At 52.0% G+C, this 15,818-nt stretch overlaps 2 protein-coding genes across 2 annotated transcripts; both read left to right on the top strand.

Annotated features, from left to right (window-relative positions):
- The first annotated feature begins 2,043 nt into the window (after positions 1-2,043).
- HOXD3 (homeobox D3) lies at positions 2,044-3,684 on the top strand. Its single transcript, XM_082055672.1, has 2 exons — positions 2,044-2,506; positions 2,904-3,684. Exons 1-2 carry the CDS (start codon positions 2,059-2,061, stop codon positions 3,653-3,655), a joined length of 1,200 nt encoding a protein of 399 aa, XP_081911798.1. The 5' UTR covers positions 2,044-2,058; the 3' UTR covers positions 3,656-3,684.
- Positions 3,685-12,151: 8,467 nt separating this feature from the next.
- HOXD1 (homeobox D1) lies at positions 12,152-15,818 on the top strand. Its single transcript, XM_082055666.1, has 2 exons — positions 12,152-12,818; positions 12,956-15,818. The coding sequence occupies exons 1-2, from the start codon at positions 12,383-12,385 to the stop codon at positions 13,225-13,227; spliced, it is 708 nt and encodes a 235-aa protein (XP_081911792.1). The 5' UTR covers positions 12,152-12,382; the 3' UTR covers positions 13,228-15,818.

Raw genomic sequence — 15,818 nt, 5'->3', positions numbered from 1 at the left:
AGCAGAGTTCACAAGCAGTTGGTATTTCAGAAAAGAAATAAGGCTTTTAACAGCTTAACAGCAAAATTCTTTCTTAAGATTTTGCGTGTTCTTTGGGGAACTATATTTTACAAGGCACATAAAAGCCTACGCTTAAGGCTTTGGTGTTGTGCTAACAAAAGTCCTCAGTCCAAACTGATTCCGAAATTGTAGATGGTAGAAGTGGAAAACAAGCGATAGAGTTATTTTGCACAAAAATACTTTCGAGACTCGTCGAGATTATCACAGCGTATTAAAACTCATTTGAACCGTCACCGTCCATTTCCATAGACTTTAAAAAACAAAAAAACAACCAAACAAAAAACCCCTAAATTTTTCCAGGAGAGGAAAATAGCTCTTTCTCAATTTCCATCAGCTTCACATATCATCTTAGGCTTTTGTTCAGGGAAGAAAAGGACCCCAGCGGTTTGTGATAGAGGATAAACCGCCGAGAGCGGCCTCAGATCACAGCTTGCTGAGGTTATTCTGAGTTGTACAGACGTGTCTCACCATGAATTTTAGAGAACAGGTCAGCGGTACTTTGGCGGTACCAACTGCTGCAGGAGAAAGAGTACTCTGGTTGTACTGCTTATGCATAGGATGGAGAATGTTAATAACCGGCCACTGTTCAAAAATTTCTAGCTACTCTTCTCTGGTATGTTAATAGGCTGAAAATCTGAAGAAATACAAAGAACTCTTAAGATACGTTGAGTTACAGACTTACGTTGCCAGGCGAAGTACGTGATAATTTACAAAATTACCAAAAATGTCGGAGAAAACCCCTATCCCCCAAGAAAAAATAAGAACAGATAATATTAAAAAGCCACAACAAATTTGTAAAACAGTTTATATTTTCCAACAAGCGCAGATAAGTTTCAGGAGCAGCAAGGGGAAAGTTAAGAGCACACTACCCCAAAACATCTGCCCTAAGGGGACAGTGCGTTTTCGGTCTGAGCAGCTTGATCGCGGGGCCGGGGGCCGGTGTGAGGAGCGCCATAAGTTTGCAGGCTGGAAAAATAAGTGAAATCTCTAAAAACAATCTCAAATGTCTCATGTTCTTTCTACTGGAGACAAATAAAAGGAGGGAGAAACTTTGGGTGAGGGAATTTAATTCATCGTAGAATTAAAATAGGGGAGCTGACCTGCGACTTCCTTTATAGTGCAAAGCGAAGGGAGTGAATGGCGCCGGTTATACTTTAACTCCGGAGGAATCCGGGGAAAGGAGGAGGCCGGGTTTACAAAGGAGACGGGATTTTTTTCTGCCCCTGTCCGGCCGCAGTCCGGGCTTCATCCATCATGTCAGCCGTGCGCGGCCATGCGCACGCGTGGCGGGCGAGGGGGCTCTCAGCCCAAATGGGCCGGTGCGTCCCTGGGGACACCACCCAGCGCGGCCTCGCGTTGCTCACGAAGAGTCCTGGCCTGCAACCGCAGGGGCCGGTCTCGCGAAACTCGTGCGGGAACGGTCCAAAAACAGGACAAAGCAAGAAAACATCCCTCAAAAAGTGGCTTCTAGGAAGTCCCGCCAACATGTCTCAGTTCTCCTCAGCACCATCCAGGCTCCTTCCCTGCTGTCCCCCGATCCTTCCCTAGTGTGTCCTGCTCCCTTCCTGGTGTGTTCCATTTTGCCCTGGTTCCTGCCTGGTGAACCTGCTCCTTCCCTGGTGTCCCTTGCTCCCTCCGTGGCGATTCTGGTCTTTCTCTGGTGTCTCCCTCTCCTTCCTTGATGTCCCCCAGTCCTTCCCTCGTGTCCTCCCGTCCCTCCCCGGTGCCCCTCGCTTCTTGCCCGCTGTCTCCCTCTCCGGCCCGGCTTCCCCCAGGCCCACCGGCCCAGCCGAAGCTGGGGGTGCCGGGGTGCGGAGCGTACCGGGACCGGCCGGGCCGGTCCCATCAGGAGCCCCCCCACTGAAGGTCTCTTTTGTGTCCCCACTGTCGCCCTCCCCAGGTGGCTGCGAGTGGCCCGGGCCGACGACGTGAGGCGCGGGGACCCAGTCAATGTTATTTGAGCGGGGGCCGCGGGCCTCGGCGACAGCAGAGCGGAGGATGCAGAAAGCCGCCTACTACGACAACGCGGGGCTCTTCGGGGGCTACACCTACAGCAAGGCCGACGCCTACCCCTACGGCGCAGCCCACCAGCCCTACGGCCAGGCCGGCCTGGACGGCGAGTACCCCGGCTCCGCCTGCTCCGTACAGGGCTCGGCGCCCGGCCGCGCCCCGGCGCACAAGGGCAGCGAGCTGAGCGGCAGCTGCATGCGGACGGCCGGGGGTGGCCCTGGGGGCAGCCAGCCCCCGGGCATCGGCGAGCAGCAGCCCCCGGCTCTGCCGCCCTCCTCCCCGCCCAACCCCCCTCCCAGCGCGCCCCCTCCGAAAAAAGCCAAGGGGGGCCCCAACTCCTCGGGCTCGGCCACCGCCACCATCAGCAAGCAGATATTCCCCTGGATGAAGGAGTCCCGGCAGAACTCCAAGCAGAAAAGCACCTGCGCCCCCTCAGGTAGCCCGACACCCCCGGCCCACTGCCCGCTCGGGGAGCTGGGCTGAGCCCCTTGGGCTGAACCTTGGGCTTAGTCCTCCGGTCCCAGTCCTGCCTGGCACTGCAGGTGGGGCAGGCTGGGAGCTCCCGCCCTGCTCCCTCTGCCAAGCCAGCGGCGGCAGGCGCGGCCCCGACGGATCCCGCCAGCGCCTAGACAGGCGGCCGCTGGGGGCTCCTGGTGGGACGCAGCTGCAGGGGTGTGTGTATGCCGGACAGAGAGGGGTGGGACGCCGCCTCCGGGTCCCCTTCGTCCCGGGTACCCAGGTGCCGGCAGAGCGAGAGGGGGCGGCGGGGCTCGGGGGGACCTTGGGGGAGCTTTCGGGAGGGACCAACAGCTCTTTGTGCCTCTTCCCCGCAGGAGAGAGCTGCGAAGACAAGAGCCCCCCCGGGCCGGCCTCCAAGCGGGTGCGCACGGCCTACACCAGCGCGCAGCTGGTGGAGCTGGAGAAGGAGTTTCACTTCAACCGCTACCTGTGCCGGCCACGCCGGGTGGAGATGGCCAACCTGCTCAATCTGACTGAGCGGCAGATCAAGATCTGGTTCCAGAACCGCCGGATGAAGTACAAAAAGGACCAGAAAGCCAAAGGCATAATGCACTCCCCCGTCGGACAGTCCCCGGACCGCAGCCCCCCCCTGAGCGGCCCAAACCACGTCGGCTACTCCAGCCAGCTCCCCAGCGTCAACAGCCTCAGCTATGACGCGCCCTCGCCCACCTCCTTCGCCAAATCCCAGCAGAGTATGTACGGGCTGGCCGCCTACACGGCGCCGCTCAGCAGCTGCCTGCCGCAGCAGAAGCGCTACGCGGGCGCGGAGTACGACCCCCACCCCATGCAGAGCGGCGGCGGCGGCTTCGCCAACCCCAGCCTGCAGGGCAGCCCCGTCTACGTGGGGGGCAACTTCGTGGACTCGATGCCGGCCTCGGGCCCCATGTTCAACCTGGGGCACCTGCAGCATCCGTCCTCCGCCAGCGTGGACTACAGCTGCGCCGCCCAGATCCCCGGCGGCCACCACCACGGACCTTGCGACCCCCACCCCACCTACACGGACCTCTCCTCTCACCACAGCTCTCAGGGACGGATGCAGGAGGCGCCCAAGCTCACGCATCTGTAGCGGGGCGGGGGCCGGTGGGGCCCGCTCCCCTCTCCATTACCTCACTTTTCTGGCGGGACAGTGCTACTTTGCTCTCGAGTGCCAACAGTATTAGTGGATTTGTTTCCCCTAGCAGCTCCCTTCTCTCTTCCGCAGCCCCAAGTAGGTCTGTGAGCAGGAGCCTTTCTCTTAGAGCTGTGTTAAGCATGACAGTGCAATATACTGCAAACCGAGGGACTGATAAGCTGGTAATGATGTACTTGAAGGTAAGTCTTAGAGATGCCGTAGTGTTAGCAGCGCGTCATGCTGAGGTGTTTTAAACCAGTCGTGAGCGGTGGGAACTCGCCCGCGCGTAAGCTTATTTCAGATAAGTTAATTTATGGATTCTTCCGTAACGTAAGGATCGCATCGGACTAAATGATATGTATTTATTATTTTAAGCGAGACATTTTTGTATCACTGATTATTTATCCTCGTCTTAATGTATTTATGTGGGTATTTGTAGAGTTTCTTCACCAGTACTTCGGGAGAGCGATTCAGATCCGTGGTGACTTACATTTCACCTATTTAGTATACTCGGTCTGAGCTAGTTGAGAGAGTAGTCTTGAACAATTGTAACAGTGGCTGGTGTTTGTAGTTTATGTAAGGATTAATTAAGACTGCAAGTCGTAAGTCATTAATAGGGTAAAACATACTGTGGCATCACACAAAAAGCCGTTACACTTTAAAAGATATCGGAAGTATTTTTGAAGTATTTATTTCTATCCGGCTATCCCCACTCGAGCGCCTCGGTGGCTTGGCTGGCAGCTGGCTCGGCCGAGTGAAGCCATCCTTGGTTGGAAGGAGGCGATCTACAAAACGGGGCACTTGGCCATCTTGTTTCAGATCAAATCCTGCATACAAAACGCCCGGTGAGGTTAACATTTATTTACTGTCTGGGTATCTATCACACATATTATTATTTCAGTGGACTGTATTTTTTTTCTTTTTGTTTAAGTACATTCTGGCTATCTGAAATAGGAAAGAAATTAGAAGCTTAGAACGCAAAAAATTAGAAACCCTCTGATAGTGCTAATTTCATTAGGGTCTCCATAGCAATCCGCGCAGCAGCTGCCGTCTCCTTTGTTATTTATACTGTTGTCTTTATACTAACCATAAATCAATTTTTTAGACATCTTTGGAAGCCCGAGCTTTTCCTCTTGTTTTTCATAAAAATAAACTTCGAAAGAAAATTGACAATCAGCTACAGCCAGCCGAAGGGGAGCCGCCGAGGTGGGGTGCGGGCAGCGGCCGGGCGGTGCCGCCGCCCTCCCCCGGCGCCCAGAGGGGCATCGCCGCCTCCCTCTGCAACGAACGGGGCAGATAACACGGGGAAGATTGATTTAAAAAAAAAAAAAAAAAAAAAAAAGAGAAAACATAAAAGAAAAAAAATTTAAAAGGAACGATGCTCTGAACCCTCGTGTTTCCTCCTCTCTAGTTACACGGCTGTGTTGAATCCCTCCCTGGATTTACAGAGATACTTCTTTTGTAAACGTTGTCATTAAAGTCTCTTCCTGATGGTACATGTCGCTCCGAGAAGCCTATTCTTATCTCTTTCTGAAAGTTTTGAGTTAAAGATTAATCCGAACTTCTGTATTCCCCACCAAACCGACTGACGCATCACTTCCCAGTTTGACAAACACTGCAGCTCTTACTCTATCCTCTACTGACAGGACCTGGCACTCCTATTATGAGAAATATTTTAACTCCTCCAATTCTGGTCAACACAGACGAGTTTAATTTATTTATTTTCTGTTTCTTTTCTTCCTTCTCCCTGTTTTCTTCCTCACCTTCTGGTATTTGTGTTTGGCTGGACAGTAACGATTCAAAATATTAGTTAGGGTTTTATTTCCACCCCTGTGCGATTTTACAATGTCATGCTCTGTTGAGAAGTGTATCTTTTGTTAAATTTGGCTTTTATCCAAGCAAATTTGGATATATGTGTTGTAGATCTGTAAACAAAACAGAACAGAATAAACTGCTTTGTTTGGAGACATATTTTAACCATTTTGAGCCCTAAAATTATTTTCCGTGGATTTTTTTCGCTAAAGATTGTTTCTTAAAAGTTCCATCCAGGAATAATCAGAACATGCAAACAACATAAAAGTAGGGCTAAACACCACTTGGGAATATTCTATAACATTCCATTAAATATATATGTATATATGTTTGTATCTGCAAAACCTTCTGTAATCAATGTATCCATGACTGAAATTCTCCATGTAGGGTTTTTTGTGTGTTCTTGAAAACACAATGTACCTGTTCTATCTGCAAAATGGCAAGGCACCACCATTTCTGCAGGGCCGTTCCTGGTGTAACCTGATGTACTTTTCCCAAGTGTTTCCCACCTTTATTCTCTGTAGGCTGTTCTTCAAACAGTGTCTGCTCTGATTTACATTATTAGTCCTTCATTAAGTCTGTTAAGAAAAGGCCGTTTATAGATAGCCCTCCCCAGTTCTCAGGAAGAAAGGGGTTTCAGAGGAACCCTGACCAGAAACATGATGTTACTGAGGCACACTGCCCTGAATTATTTTCATATTGCAGAAGGATGGGGTTTGCAGACTTGGCTTCCAGTGGGGGAGGAGGAGGAGCATGTGTGAGGGGGAATCTTGTAAATAAATTCACTTTCTTCTCTGTGACTCTGGCAGAGGCGTCTCGTTTGTAATGTGATAGAAGTCCATGATGATAACCTAATTATTAGAAGTAATGTTACTTTAGCGAGATCGCTGTCATTTTTACAATGTTTGTACAAGGATCAGCAATCTAGAGGAGAGAGACACTTTGGCACAAGCCAGACTTTTTCTTGGCCCATCATTTAAAACCCATAAATTATAAACAACCCTCTTTCACACTCAATAGGAACTCAGCTCCTTTGCAACAGCATCTGATGTGCTGAACTCTGGTCACCCATTTAAAACACAACTTGGCAGCCAAGGCCAGGCCTGGGGCTGATCCCAGCCTTGCCTTTCTTTGCAAGGAGCCATAGCACCCCTTCCTCTCCTTCCCCCCTCCTTCCATCTGCTCCAGACCCATAACAGAGTCATTGAGCCACAGCCTCTAAATGTCGGCAGCGCTGCAGGAGTGTTTGGGATATGAAGCTGCTGACAGCAGCGGTTAAAGGGTATTCAGGGTACACTGAGTTTCAGTGAGGCCATGCAGGTTCTCCTGTTCAGATTAGTGGGATTTGGGTCTCCCTGTATTGGTTTGGCCCTTACAGTAACCCACTATTTAATGGGACTGTAGCAGCTTCCCCTCTGTAAAAGGGAGACTAGGCTTTGTGTCAGCTCTGTGCTGTCAGTGCGGGGCTGAGCTGTCTCTTTGCACCATGCTTATTTTGAGATGAGTCTTGTTCATGTCTCTGTGTCTGGTGAACAGCACCAGAGCAGGGGGACCTAGGCAGGCACAGCCAGGGGCTCCCAGGGAAGGGATGCCACTGTCTTGCAGGTGTCACTTTTGTGGGGCTGGGGAAACAAAGCCAAATACCTCCTGGGCAGAGCCCTGCAGGCTCCCAGCCCTGGTCCCTGGGCAGGCTGGGACGGGAACCCAGGGCTCCTCACGTGACTGCCACCATATGACCAGCACCTGGGTCACTCAGGGCTGCAGGTGACCTTGTCCATGGGTGAAGAGAAAGCAGCTGGCTGCACAACCAGGAGGTAAGGACAAGTGGGGGGAGGCTGCCTAAGAAAAAGAGAGCCCATCAACATCAACTGGAAGCTCACTGACTTTCTTAGGCACTAGCTGGGTCACTGGAGCTCCATGGCAAGGAGTCTGAAGGCAGGACCCCACTGGGGTCTCTGCATCCCTACAAGCCCAAGGGAATCCCTGTGAAACAGCCTGCAGAGAAGTCCAGGCACAGAAAGGACTACTCGACAAGGCAAAAAAGAGGCTAAAGGGGATGGGGCTGCTGGGCTACCACTGTGAGGGTTCCTTGCTGACGCCTGTTGGCTGAGGGAGGGAGGGAAGGAGCTGCAAATTGTGATGCCATCCTTCTGTGTGCCAGCCTGCTGTGTGTGCCCAGCGGCTGCACACAATGGCAGGCTGGTGAATGGACAGTGTACTGTGTGGCTGAGAGGCCCAAGCGTCCAGCACTGCTGCTGCAGACCTGCCTGGGAACAAAAGCTGGAGCCAGACGGGCAGTACAAAGGGGCTTGTGTTGCTGGGGCAATTAGGGCTGCAGTGGCTGGCTGGGCACCACACGATGTTATATATATTGATGAACCAACTACTTCTGTTTTTAAAAGGCATGAGATGGGCTGGACCAGAGCTCAGTTGGCCTCAGCCACTTTCCAGGGACTGAGCAGCAGATTAATCCCTGAACAGGCAATGGCTCTCTATTTGCACATGAGCAGTGGTCCTTGCTGGGAGTGGAGCTGGCAGGGGAGGAAGGGGGCTGGCTCTATTAAGGGTCATAAATCAAACGATGTGCACTTTTCACTTGACAGTGGTTCCTCCTACTTCAGCTTGGGGCTGAGCCAGCTAGAACTCAACCAGAGTAACGTGGACTAACATGGCTTCCAGCTGGTAGGATGGGACCAAGCCCTTATGGTCCCAAAAGGTGAGATTCAAAACAGGATACTGTAGGCAGCAAGGTGCCTGTGCCTGCACATCCCCAGGACTCTTCAGATGCTGCTTGGGACCAGAATGAGGCCTTTGTCTCCACCTTCGGAGCCCATGGTCCCAGAGCTCCCTGAACTGCTCTGGAATGAACCTCGGAAAGGCTCAGCTGCAATGACCACAAGCACAAAGCTGAAGGAAATTAGCACAGAATCTATACCAGGCAAGATGGGGGTCTTCTGGGTAAAAATACTCGTGAATGTACAACTTGAACATGGGTTCATTTTTTCTTTATTTGCTGATGTGCAGTTTTGCTTGCAACAGCAGAAGTTTTGAGAGGGGGTAGACAACCCCATGCTGAGTGCAGTGTGTAGATTTGATCTTTCCTTCAATGAACCTGGGCCACCTTTTAGGATCTTTGAGAGCAAGAAGGGCTAGACAAGGCAGAAATCTTGTCTGCAAACCCTTTGACATGTCTGTTCTGCACACAGCAGTGTGGCTTACCTTGACACCTCTGGGTTATCAATATGTGTAATTTTTTCTTCCTATCAAATTCACAGCCACAGAACAGGAAACAGGGCATTACATGGCACAGGGGTTTGTATGGAATCCCTCTTCTGTGGAAATCCTTACAGAAGGAGGGAGAGACTTTCCTCTTCTCTATGTTCATGCAGAGGATCTCCGTAGTTATCTCACATACTGAGAGCACAGAGATCCCTGTTCCAGGCCTGGTTAAACTACCCCAGTGGTCAGCCATGAAAGGGAAGCTTGTGACAGGGAAATATTGATGGCAGCGGGAAACCTTACACCTTCCTCAGGAAGAGCATGAAGTGCCCTGCCTGCCTGGTAGGGCTGTGCTTATGCTGGAGCTGGGCCTGGCTCTCACAGAGCAGCAGGATGGTTCCCTTTCTTTGCCCTGGTGTCTCTGTACATCCCTGGTTTTACTCACACTTCACAAAATAAATTCCCTAGATCTTGTCCTCCTTCTTCTCTGATACCCTTCCTCTCAGGAGCCTTTGATGGTTTGCCTGTGTTAACAGGGCTACTGCCTATGTATCTGCCTACCTCTTTTTTGGACACCCACCCACATTCTAGCTGTCTCCGCACCAGGTATGTATGTCCCCCTGTACTGCTGAGAACCAGCTCTCCCTGGCTGGCAGTGTCATGGCATCACAGGAGGAAGGACAAGGTCATGCTTGAACCAGACCTTTCACATAATTTTCCTGAGGGCTGGGGAGGGATTTGCTCAATCTGCTGTGTGTTAGTTATTTTGACAAGCACAGAGGATGGAGGCTTGCTCCAGAGAGGGAAGGCAACATGCTCCAGCCTCAGAGTTGCCACTGTGGCTCAGGGCTGCCATTGCCTTCAACACATGCACTGCTTAAGCAGCCTCCCCAGAGCACTGCTCTAAGTGACTGCACTCAAGAGGGCTTGAGGCTTTTTACCTGGGCTTCTTCCTTCATCATGTCTTAACAATTACTATCTCAGGCTCTGCTGTGGCCCACATGTTTCCAGAAGTGTGGTGGCACAGGGCCTGGTTTGGTTCATCATTCTCACAGAGGGTTCTGCCCCAGCAGCTCCCGTGGATCATGCCATCACTGTACTGGTTGCACAGTGGTCCCTAAACCATTCGCGAATTGCCTTTGATAGCATCATGTTCTTTCTACTCTTGTTAACACACTTTTTTTCTTCCTTTGACTTCCAGGATCTCTTTCCCATTACACTTTTGGTAAAAAATAGCTGCAGTCACTCAGCTTCATATCACTGGGACTTAGCTATTTAAATCTGAACATTGTGAAATTCAGGAGCATAGAAAATTGAACCCCCCTCAAAAGCCATAGCAGCAGCAAGAGAGGCTTTGCCTGTGTTTAGCCACTGATTTCTGCTTTCCTCATCCTTGAACAGTCCTGCAAAAACAAATGGGTTGACGAACGAGAAACTCAGTAACAGAAGCCAGCTGGCTGAATGGAAAGATCATATGTTGGTGTGAACACGGGCAGCTTTTCTAGTATTTAAAACACAGGTTTAGGTGTAATTAAACCAGTTGCATTCTGCAAACAGAAGACTCAAGTAAAGCAGCAGCTCTCCTCTGGAGCCAGTGCTGTTTGCTTCGCTCTGGGCTGGAGATGTTACAGCAAGGGAAAACAAAGAGCACACATGCTTTCCTGAGTGGACAGCCCTTCTCTGCTAAAGAGAAAGCTTGATGTTCCCAGGTTTCTGTTTTGTCAGAAGATTACATTTTCCAAATGTCTGATTGCCATTGGTGTGCTGAGCAAGTATGTATCATCCAGATTTTAACCCTTCCCTCAAAATGTGGATATCCTGACAAGGTGTATTGGATTTAAACTGTCATTCTAATTTATACCTGCATCCTCTGCAAATGGAAACACAGGTGATAGCACATTATTAGAGCAGCAGGGTAGCACAGCCCAAACAGTGAACAAGTCTGTGTCTGGAGAACAACTAGCTTGGGGTTTCTGGGTTTACAGCAACTGTTTTGTCTGTAGACTCTGAGTCCCAATTACGTTAGAGCAGTAATCTGTAGAGTCAGCCTTTGCTCTGCAATAGTTGCTTTGTAGCAAATGGGCTGGATGAGCTCAGGAGGAAGCAGGGTTGATAGAAGGCCACGTCGCTGGTCAGAGCCCATATGCAGGGAAGTGCTCTTGTGTCCTTGTGGGCTTGCGCCTGCCTGTCCCAGGGATGTGTTCTCTCAGGTCTGCTGCAAGAAAGAAGACCAGACCTGCTCTGAACCATCAGCTAGCCATAACAGTGGGGCAGTTAGAGCTGAGCTGCAGGGCAGAAGTCTCCATGGGAAAGAATTGAGGGTGAATCAGTGAAATGCTCTGATTGTGTTTCCCCACGGTGTACCTTCTCTGTCACCAGGCCATCTCTCTGAAATCTGCAAAAGACCCAGTGGGATTTTTCCTTCTCTGGGAACCCTGGTTGCCCTTAGGTGGCTGGCACCGTGTCTGACTGGTCCAGACAAAAGCTGTGGTCTCTTCCTGACCACCATAAGCAGAACTTTGGCCAAGACTTTGTAGAGTTCTTTGGGCTGTTGAGTGGAAGGCACAGCGTTATGGATGAAGGCATTTCAGTCTAATGCTTTTATTTAGAAATAAAATAATTTTTGAAAGGTATCACCCTTGCATTTCCCAGCTGAGTCCACATCCACCTCCTAAGACTTAGAAGATCACATGTCTAACTTGAAGCGCCACGATGTAGCCCTTCTTCATGTTCCTTGTCTGTCCAGTCACTAGTCAGCAAAGTTCAAGCATGCTCTGTCCAGTGCATCCTTTTGCTGTTCTGAACTGCAGTGATACATGGTTATCAGTTGATGAGTTGGATGAAACCCATCATTATTCAAATCAAGCATACATGTAGCTCAGACTGGATGGTCAAGTGTCACTTGGAGCCATTCAGGGAAAGGGAATTCAGTCTTCACAGTCCTTCATGCTCATTCCTGTTTCCTGCCATTCCGGCAGGGAATGAAAACCAAGAGAGAGAGTTGGAGGATTTGGCTGGGCCGTGCAACTTCCTGCACTCTGCCAGCTGCAAACGCTCAGTGAACAATGCCGAATTGCCAAGGGAAAAATGAAAGCCCATTAACAGAGTGAGCCCGGGGATTCACTTTTGAGAGGCTGCAGAGCACTTATCTGATGGAGTGAGACCATTAAGTGCCGCGAGGTGCAGCAACCCCCGCTCCCTGGGTGCGCTCAGCCTGGGGGTGCCTGCGCAGACCGCCGCGCCCCTTGCTGCACCCCCGGGGTGCGTGAGCTCCCGTGGGATCCTCCGGGGGCCTGTCCGGCAGCGGAGCAAGTGGAGGGGGCAGAGCTACTTTGGGAAGGGAGGTCGGGTAGCGGGAAAGCGTCGGCTCATCCAACCTCCAAACTCGCGGCAAGCGCCTCCGAAGCGTGCGGCGGCCCTGTACCGGCGCATCCCGGGAGGGCTCGGGCGGGCTGCCCACCCTCAGACCCGCGCTGGCCGTGGGCAGCCGGGTGTGGGCAGGGGAGTCGGCGATGCCTGGGACCCCCAGTGCGGGATTCCCTCGCCGGGCTCCCATTGGCCGCGGGGCGGGACGTGCCGCCCCGCTCCTGGCCCTATATTAGGGCAATATTGTCCCGGCGGGGCGCGGGCGGTGGTGCTGCCCCGCGGACCATGGATCTGGGGTACTTCCCCCTCGCCTTCCCGACGGGGCTGTGCCGCGGGGCCCCGCAGCCCCCCTTCCCCCCGAGGGCGGACGGCGCCTTCCCGGCGCTGAGCACGAAGGCCGGCGCTGCACCCCGCCCGCCGCCTGCCTGCGAGGGGCCGGCGGGGTACGCGACCGCTCACCCCGGGTCGCCGGGCCCCGGCTACCGGACGTCCCGCGGAGCCGGGACACTAGGCTTCGCCACGTCCATCTTTCTCGGGAGCGGCAACCCTCCGCCACCGCCGGAGCCCGGCCGTCCCTGCCCCTGCTCCGGCGCGGACGGTGGAGGGCTGCGGTGCCTCTCGCCCTGCCCCGAGGCCGCCCCCGCGCCCAGCTCTCCGGCCCCCGCGGCGGCGCCCCGCACCTTCGAGTGGATGCGAGCGAAGCGGAGCCCGTCCGGGAGAAGTGAGTGGGGCGGCAGGGCGCGGGCGGGGGCTGCTCCCATCCCGGCTCCTCTCTGCCCCGCTCCTGCCCCCGTCCCGACCCCCGCCCCGCTCCCTTCCCCTGCCCACGCTGAAGTGCAGTGTTTTTCGGCATTGCAGGCGGCGCGGCGCCGTGCGGGGGGGATCCTCTCGCCTGCCCCGCACGCACCAGCTTCAGCACCCGGCAGCTCACGGAGCTAGAGAAGGAGTTCCATTTCAGCCGGTACCTGTCGAGGGCCCGCCGCCTCGAGGTGGCCCGCTCGCTGAGCCTCCGCGACGCCCAGGTGAAAGTCTGGTTCCAGAACCGCCGCATGAAGCAGAAGAAGCGGGAGCGGGAGGCGCTGGCCGCCCCCGCCACGGCGCCCGCGGGCGCTCTGGGCGGCCCCGCATGAGACCCCGCCGCTCCCCACGGAAGGATCTGCCGGCTGGGCTGGCAGCTGCCGCCTGCGGGGGCATCCGAGGTGTCCTTCCAAGAGGGACCACGCTCCGCTGTTTTTTCTACTGCGACTTATTTACACTTTTATTGATGAGGATTCAGGGAAAGGTGCCAGCCCGAAACGCTGCTGCTGCTCAGTTTCGGGCCGGGTCGAGGCAGCGGGCTGGCGCAGCTGGGAGCTAACGGTGGGTGCCGCTCGCTTTCGGGGACAGCAGGGACCAGCTCCGCCAGCTCGTCTGGATCCGCGGGCGCGGGCCGTGGGTGCACGGGGCCGGCTGCCCCAAGTTCCCCACCCCCTTCTTCGTTTTGCATTTAGAAAGAGAGGTCCGCAGGCTCAGGCAGAGTTCATGCAGAAGAGTGGGAGAAACCCCGAGAAGGCAGAGCAGAGGAGAGCAGGGAAAAGTTCCTCTCACGGGAAGTGGCAGCGACAGTCACTTCTACCAGTATAAATTCAAGATCCCCTTTTGAAAAAAGTGCCCTCGTCCTCTGCCCTATCCTTTGCAAAATTGCTGCAAAAAATAGGCTGTTTATACTTGTATTTATTCCTCATTAGCCCCCATTCCCATTCCTTTTCCTGATGTGGCTGATTTAGTCCAAAATCTGTTTAGTAACCGTGAGGGAAAGTTTTAAAAGACCTAAACTCTTAGGACGAGCACCTCTTCCGATTCAAACTGCAGAGATGCTGGAATTTTTCTTGCAGAGGTGCTGGGCTGCCCAGAACCAGCCAGCAGCTGCTCTGCTGGCTTCCAGCACCTCTTGCATGTGCCTGGGCAAGGACAAGACAATATAAAGCCTCTCACAGCATCTAGGGTCAGACTCTCAGACCATCCAGCTCTCCCAGGCTTGATTATATCTTATGGTTAAAGAAATAATCCCTATTAAATCAGTTTGCAACAAATCTTACCACATGGAAAACCTCAAGAGCTGTTAAAGTGCAGAAAGGTTATTGGGTTTGACCATAGACCTCTGACAGCAAAAGATCAAGAGGATTCCTGGGTCTTTTACTTGGGATACTTGTTCAAAAAGAGTGACAACCACTGATTACCCCATACAAGTGCAAAATTCACCAGTGATCCTCACTTCTCCTGACTTCACCTCTCCCAGAGATAAAATAGTGTCAAAGTGAAGGAACTAGATGAGTTTAGACTCTTTTCCTGCCCGTGACTGGGAAAGCATAACAGTAATGTGGAAAAGAATCACATTGGGATTTATGGGAGGGTGATTTTATTTATTTGTGGAACAAAATTATCTTGGACAACTCTCTCTTTGCTCTGGATTTTTGCTGGGTGCTGGACTTTGGAGTGAAGAATAAATCATAGCACCAGGAGAGATGGATCTCAGGGCACCTATGAGCATTGCGTCCCTGTCTGAAAACCAGCCTCAGATAGCAACAGCTCTTGGTGTTTCTTGGATGCCACTGGGCAAAAGAAACACAGAGAAAAGATGAAGATTGATGCCTCAAGTCAGAAAGTCTGCAATGTAGGGGATACTTATTCTCCATACTACCTTCCATTCCCCAGGGCACCCCTCTGCTAACAGGCTTTCTTATGAAGATTTCTCTTCTGGTGAGGGACTGGGAAGCCACTTCTGATGGCAGCTTCAGCCGAGGTTGGTGGGAGCCCTGAGAAACAGTATGCTCCCAGAAGCCAGGCAGGCATGTTGAGATGATGCTGTGGCAGCAGGGCCACAGCTGAGTGGGGACAGGAGGCCGCCTTGGCAAGGAGGTGTGTGTCCCCACAGTGAGCAGCTGAGGGAACGGACCTGCCCAGAGAGGAGTGTTTGGTTACACATCATATCCTGTCTGTACCTGGAAAGTACAATAAAGCTAGAGGCTCACAGGGATGTTTTTCTTCTGTATATGGTGTTACAGCTCACATCCCACTGGCTGATTCACTTCATGGGTTATCACTGAGAAGTTCTCAGGACTAAAGTAGTTGTGTGAAACTAGTTGCAACCAAAGTATATGGTTTGCAGTTCCTTATTAAAGTAATGACACCAAACAAGCATTTATGCTGTAGGTTGATCATTCATTAAAAATAGGAAACAATATTTCTCTCACCTGTTTTTGAGAAGATGCTATTTAGAGCAGAATAAAGCAAAATCTGGTGAAATTTACAAAAATTCAAGTAAATAAAATTTGTTTTGTGAGCTGAATATTAAAGACAAGTCATCTAATAACTAACCCTTTTCAGCTGTTCTTAAGGTCCATTTTTACCAAGTCTCCTGTTAGTACTCCTTTTTTTTTAAAAAAACAAAACAAAACAACAATAAATAAGCGTAGGCATGTAGCCAGAATAACCCATCTTTCTAAGAGCATATGGTTCACACACAAACTTTAGAAAACAGCTGTGTTTTCAGTTGCCTCCGAATTTGTCACATGACTGTGGGGTTGCTGGTTTGCCAGCCTTTTATTTTCCTAATGATTTTGACATTTGTGCTAGGCACTTCAGACTAGAGGAACGTTTTCCACACTGCTGGCATGCTTCTGTGCTACCAACAGGAAAGAAAGATTCTCATTGATTTCGGCGGTGCTGTATCAGGCCATTA

Source organism: Streptopelia decaocto, assembly GCF_964273445.1.
Source record: "Streptopelia decaocto genome assembly, chromosome: 6".
Taxonomy (NCBI): Eukaryota; Metazoa; Chordata; class Aves; order Columbiformes; family Columbidae; genus Streptopelia; species Streptopelia decaocto.
This window is presented reverse-complemented; position numbering and strand designations above follow the sequence as displayed.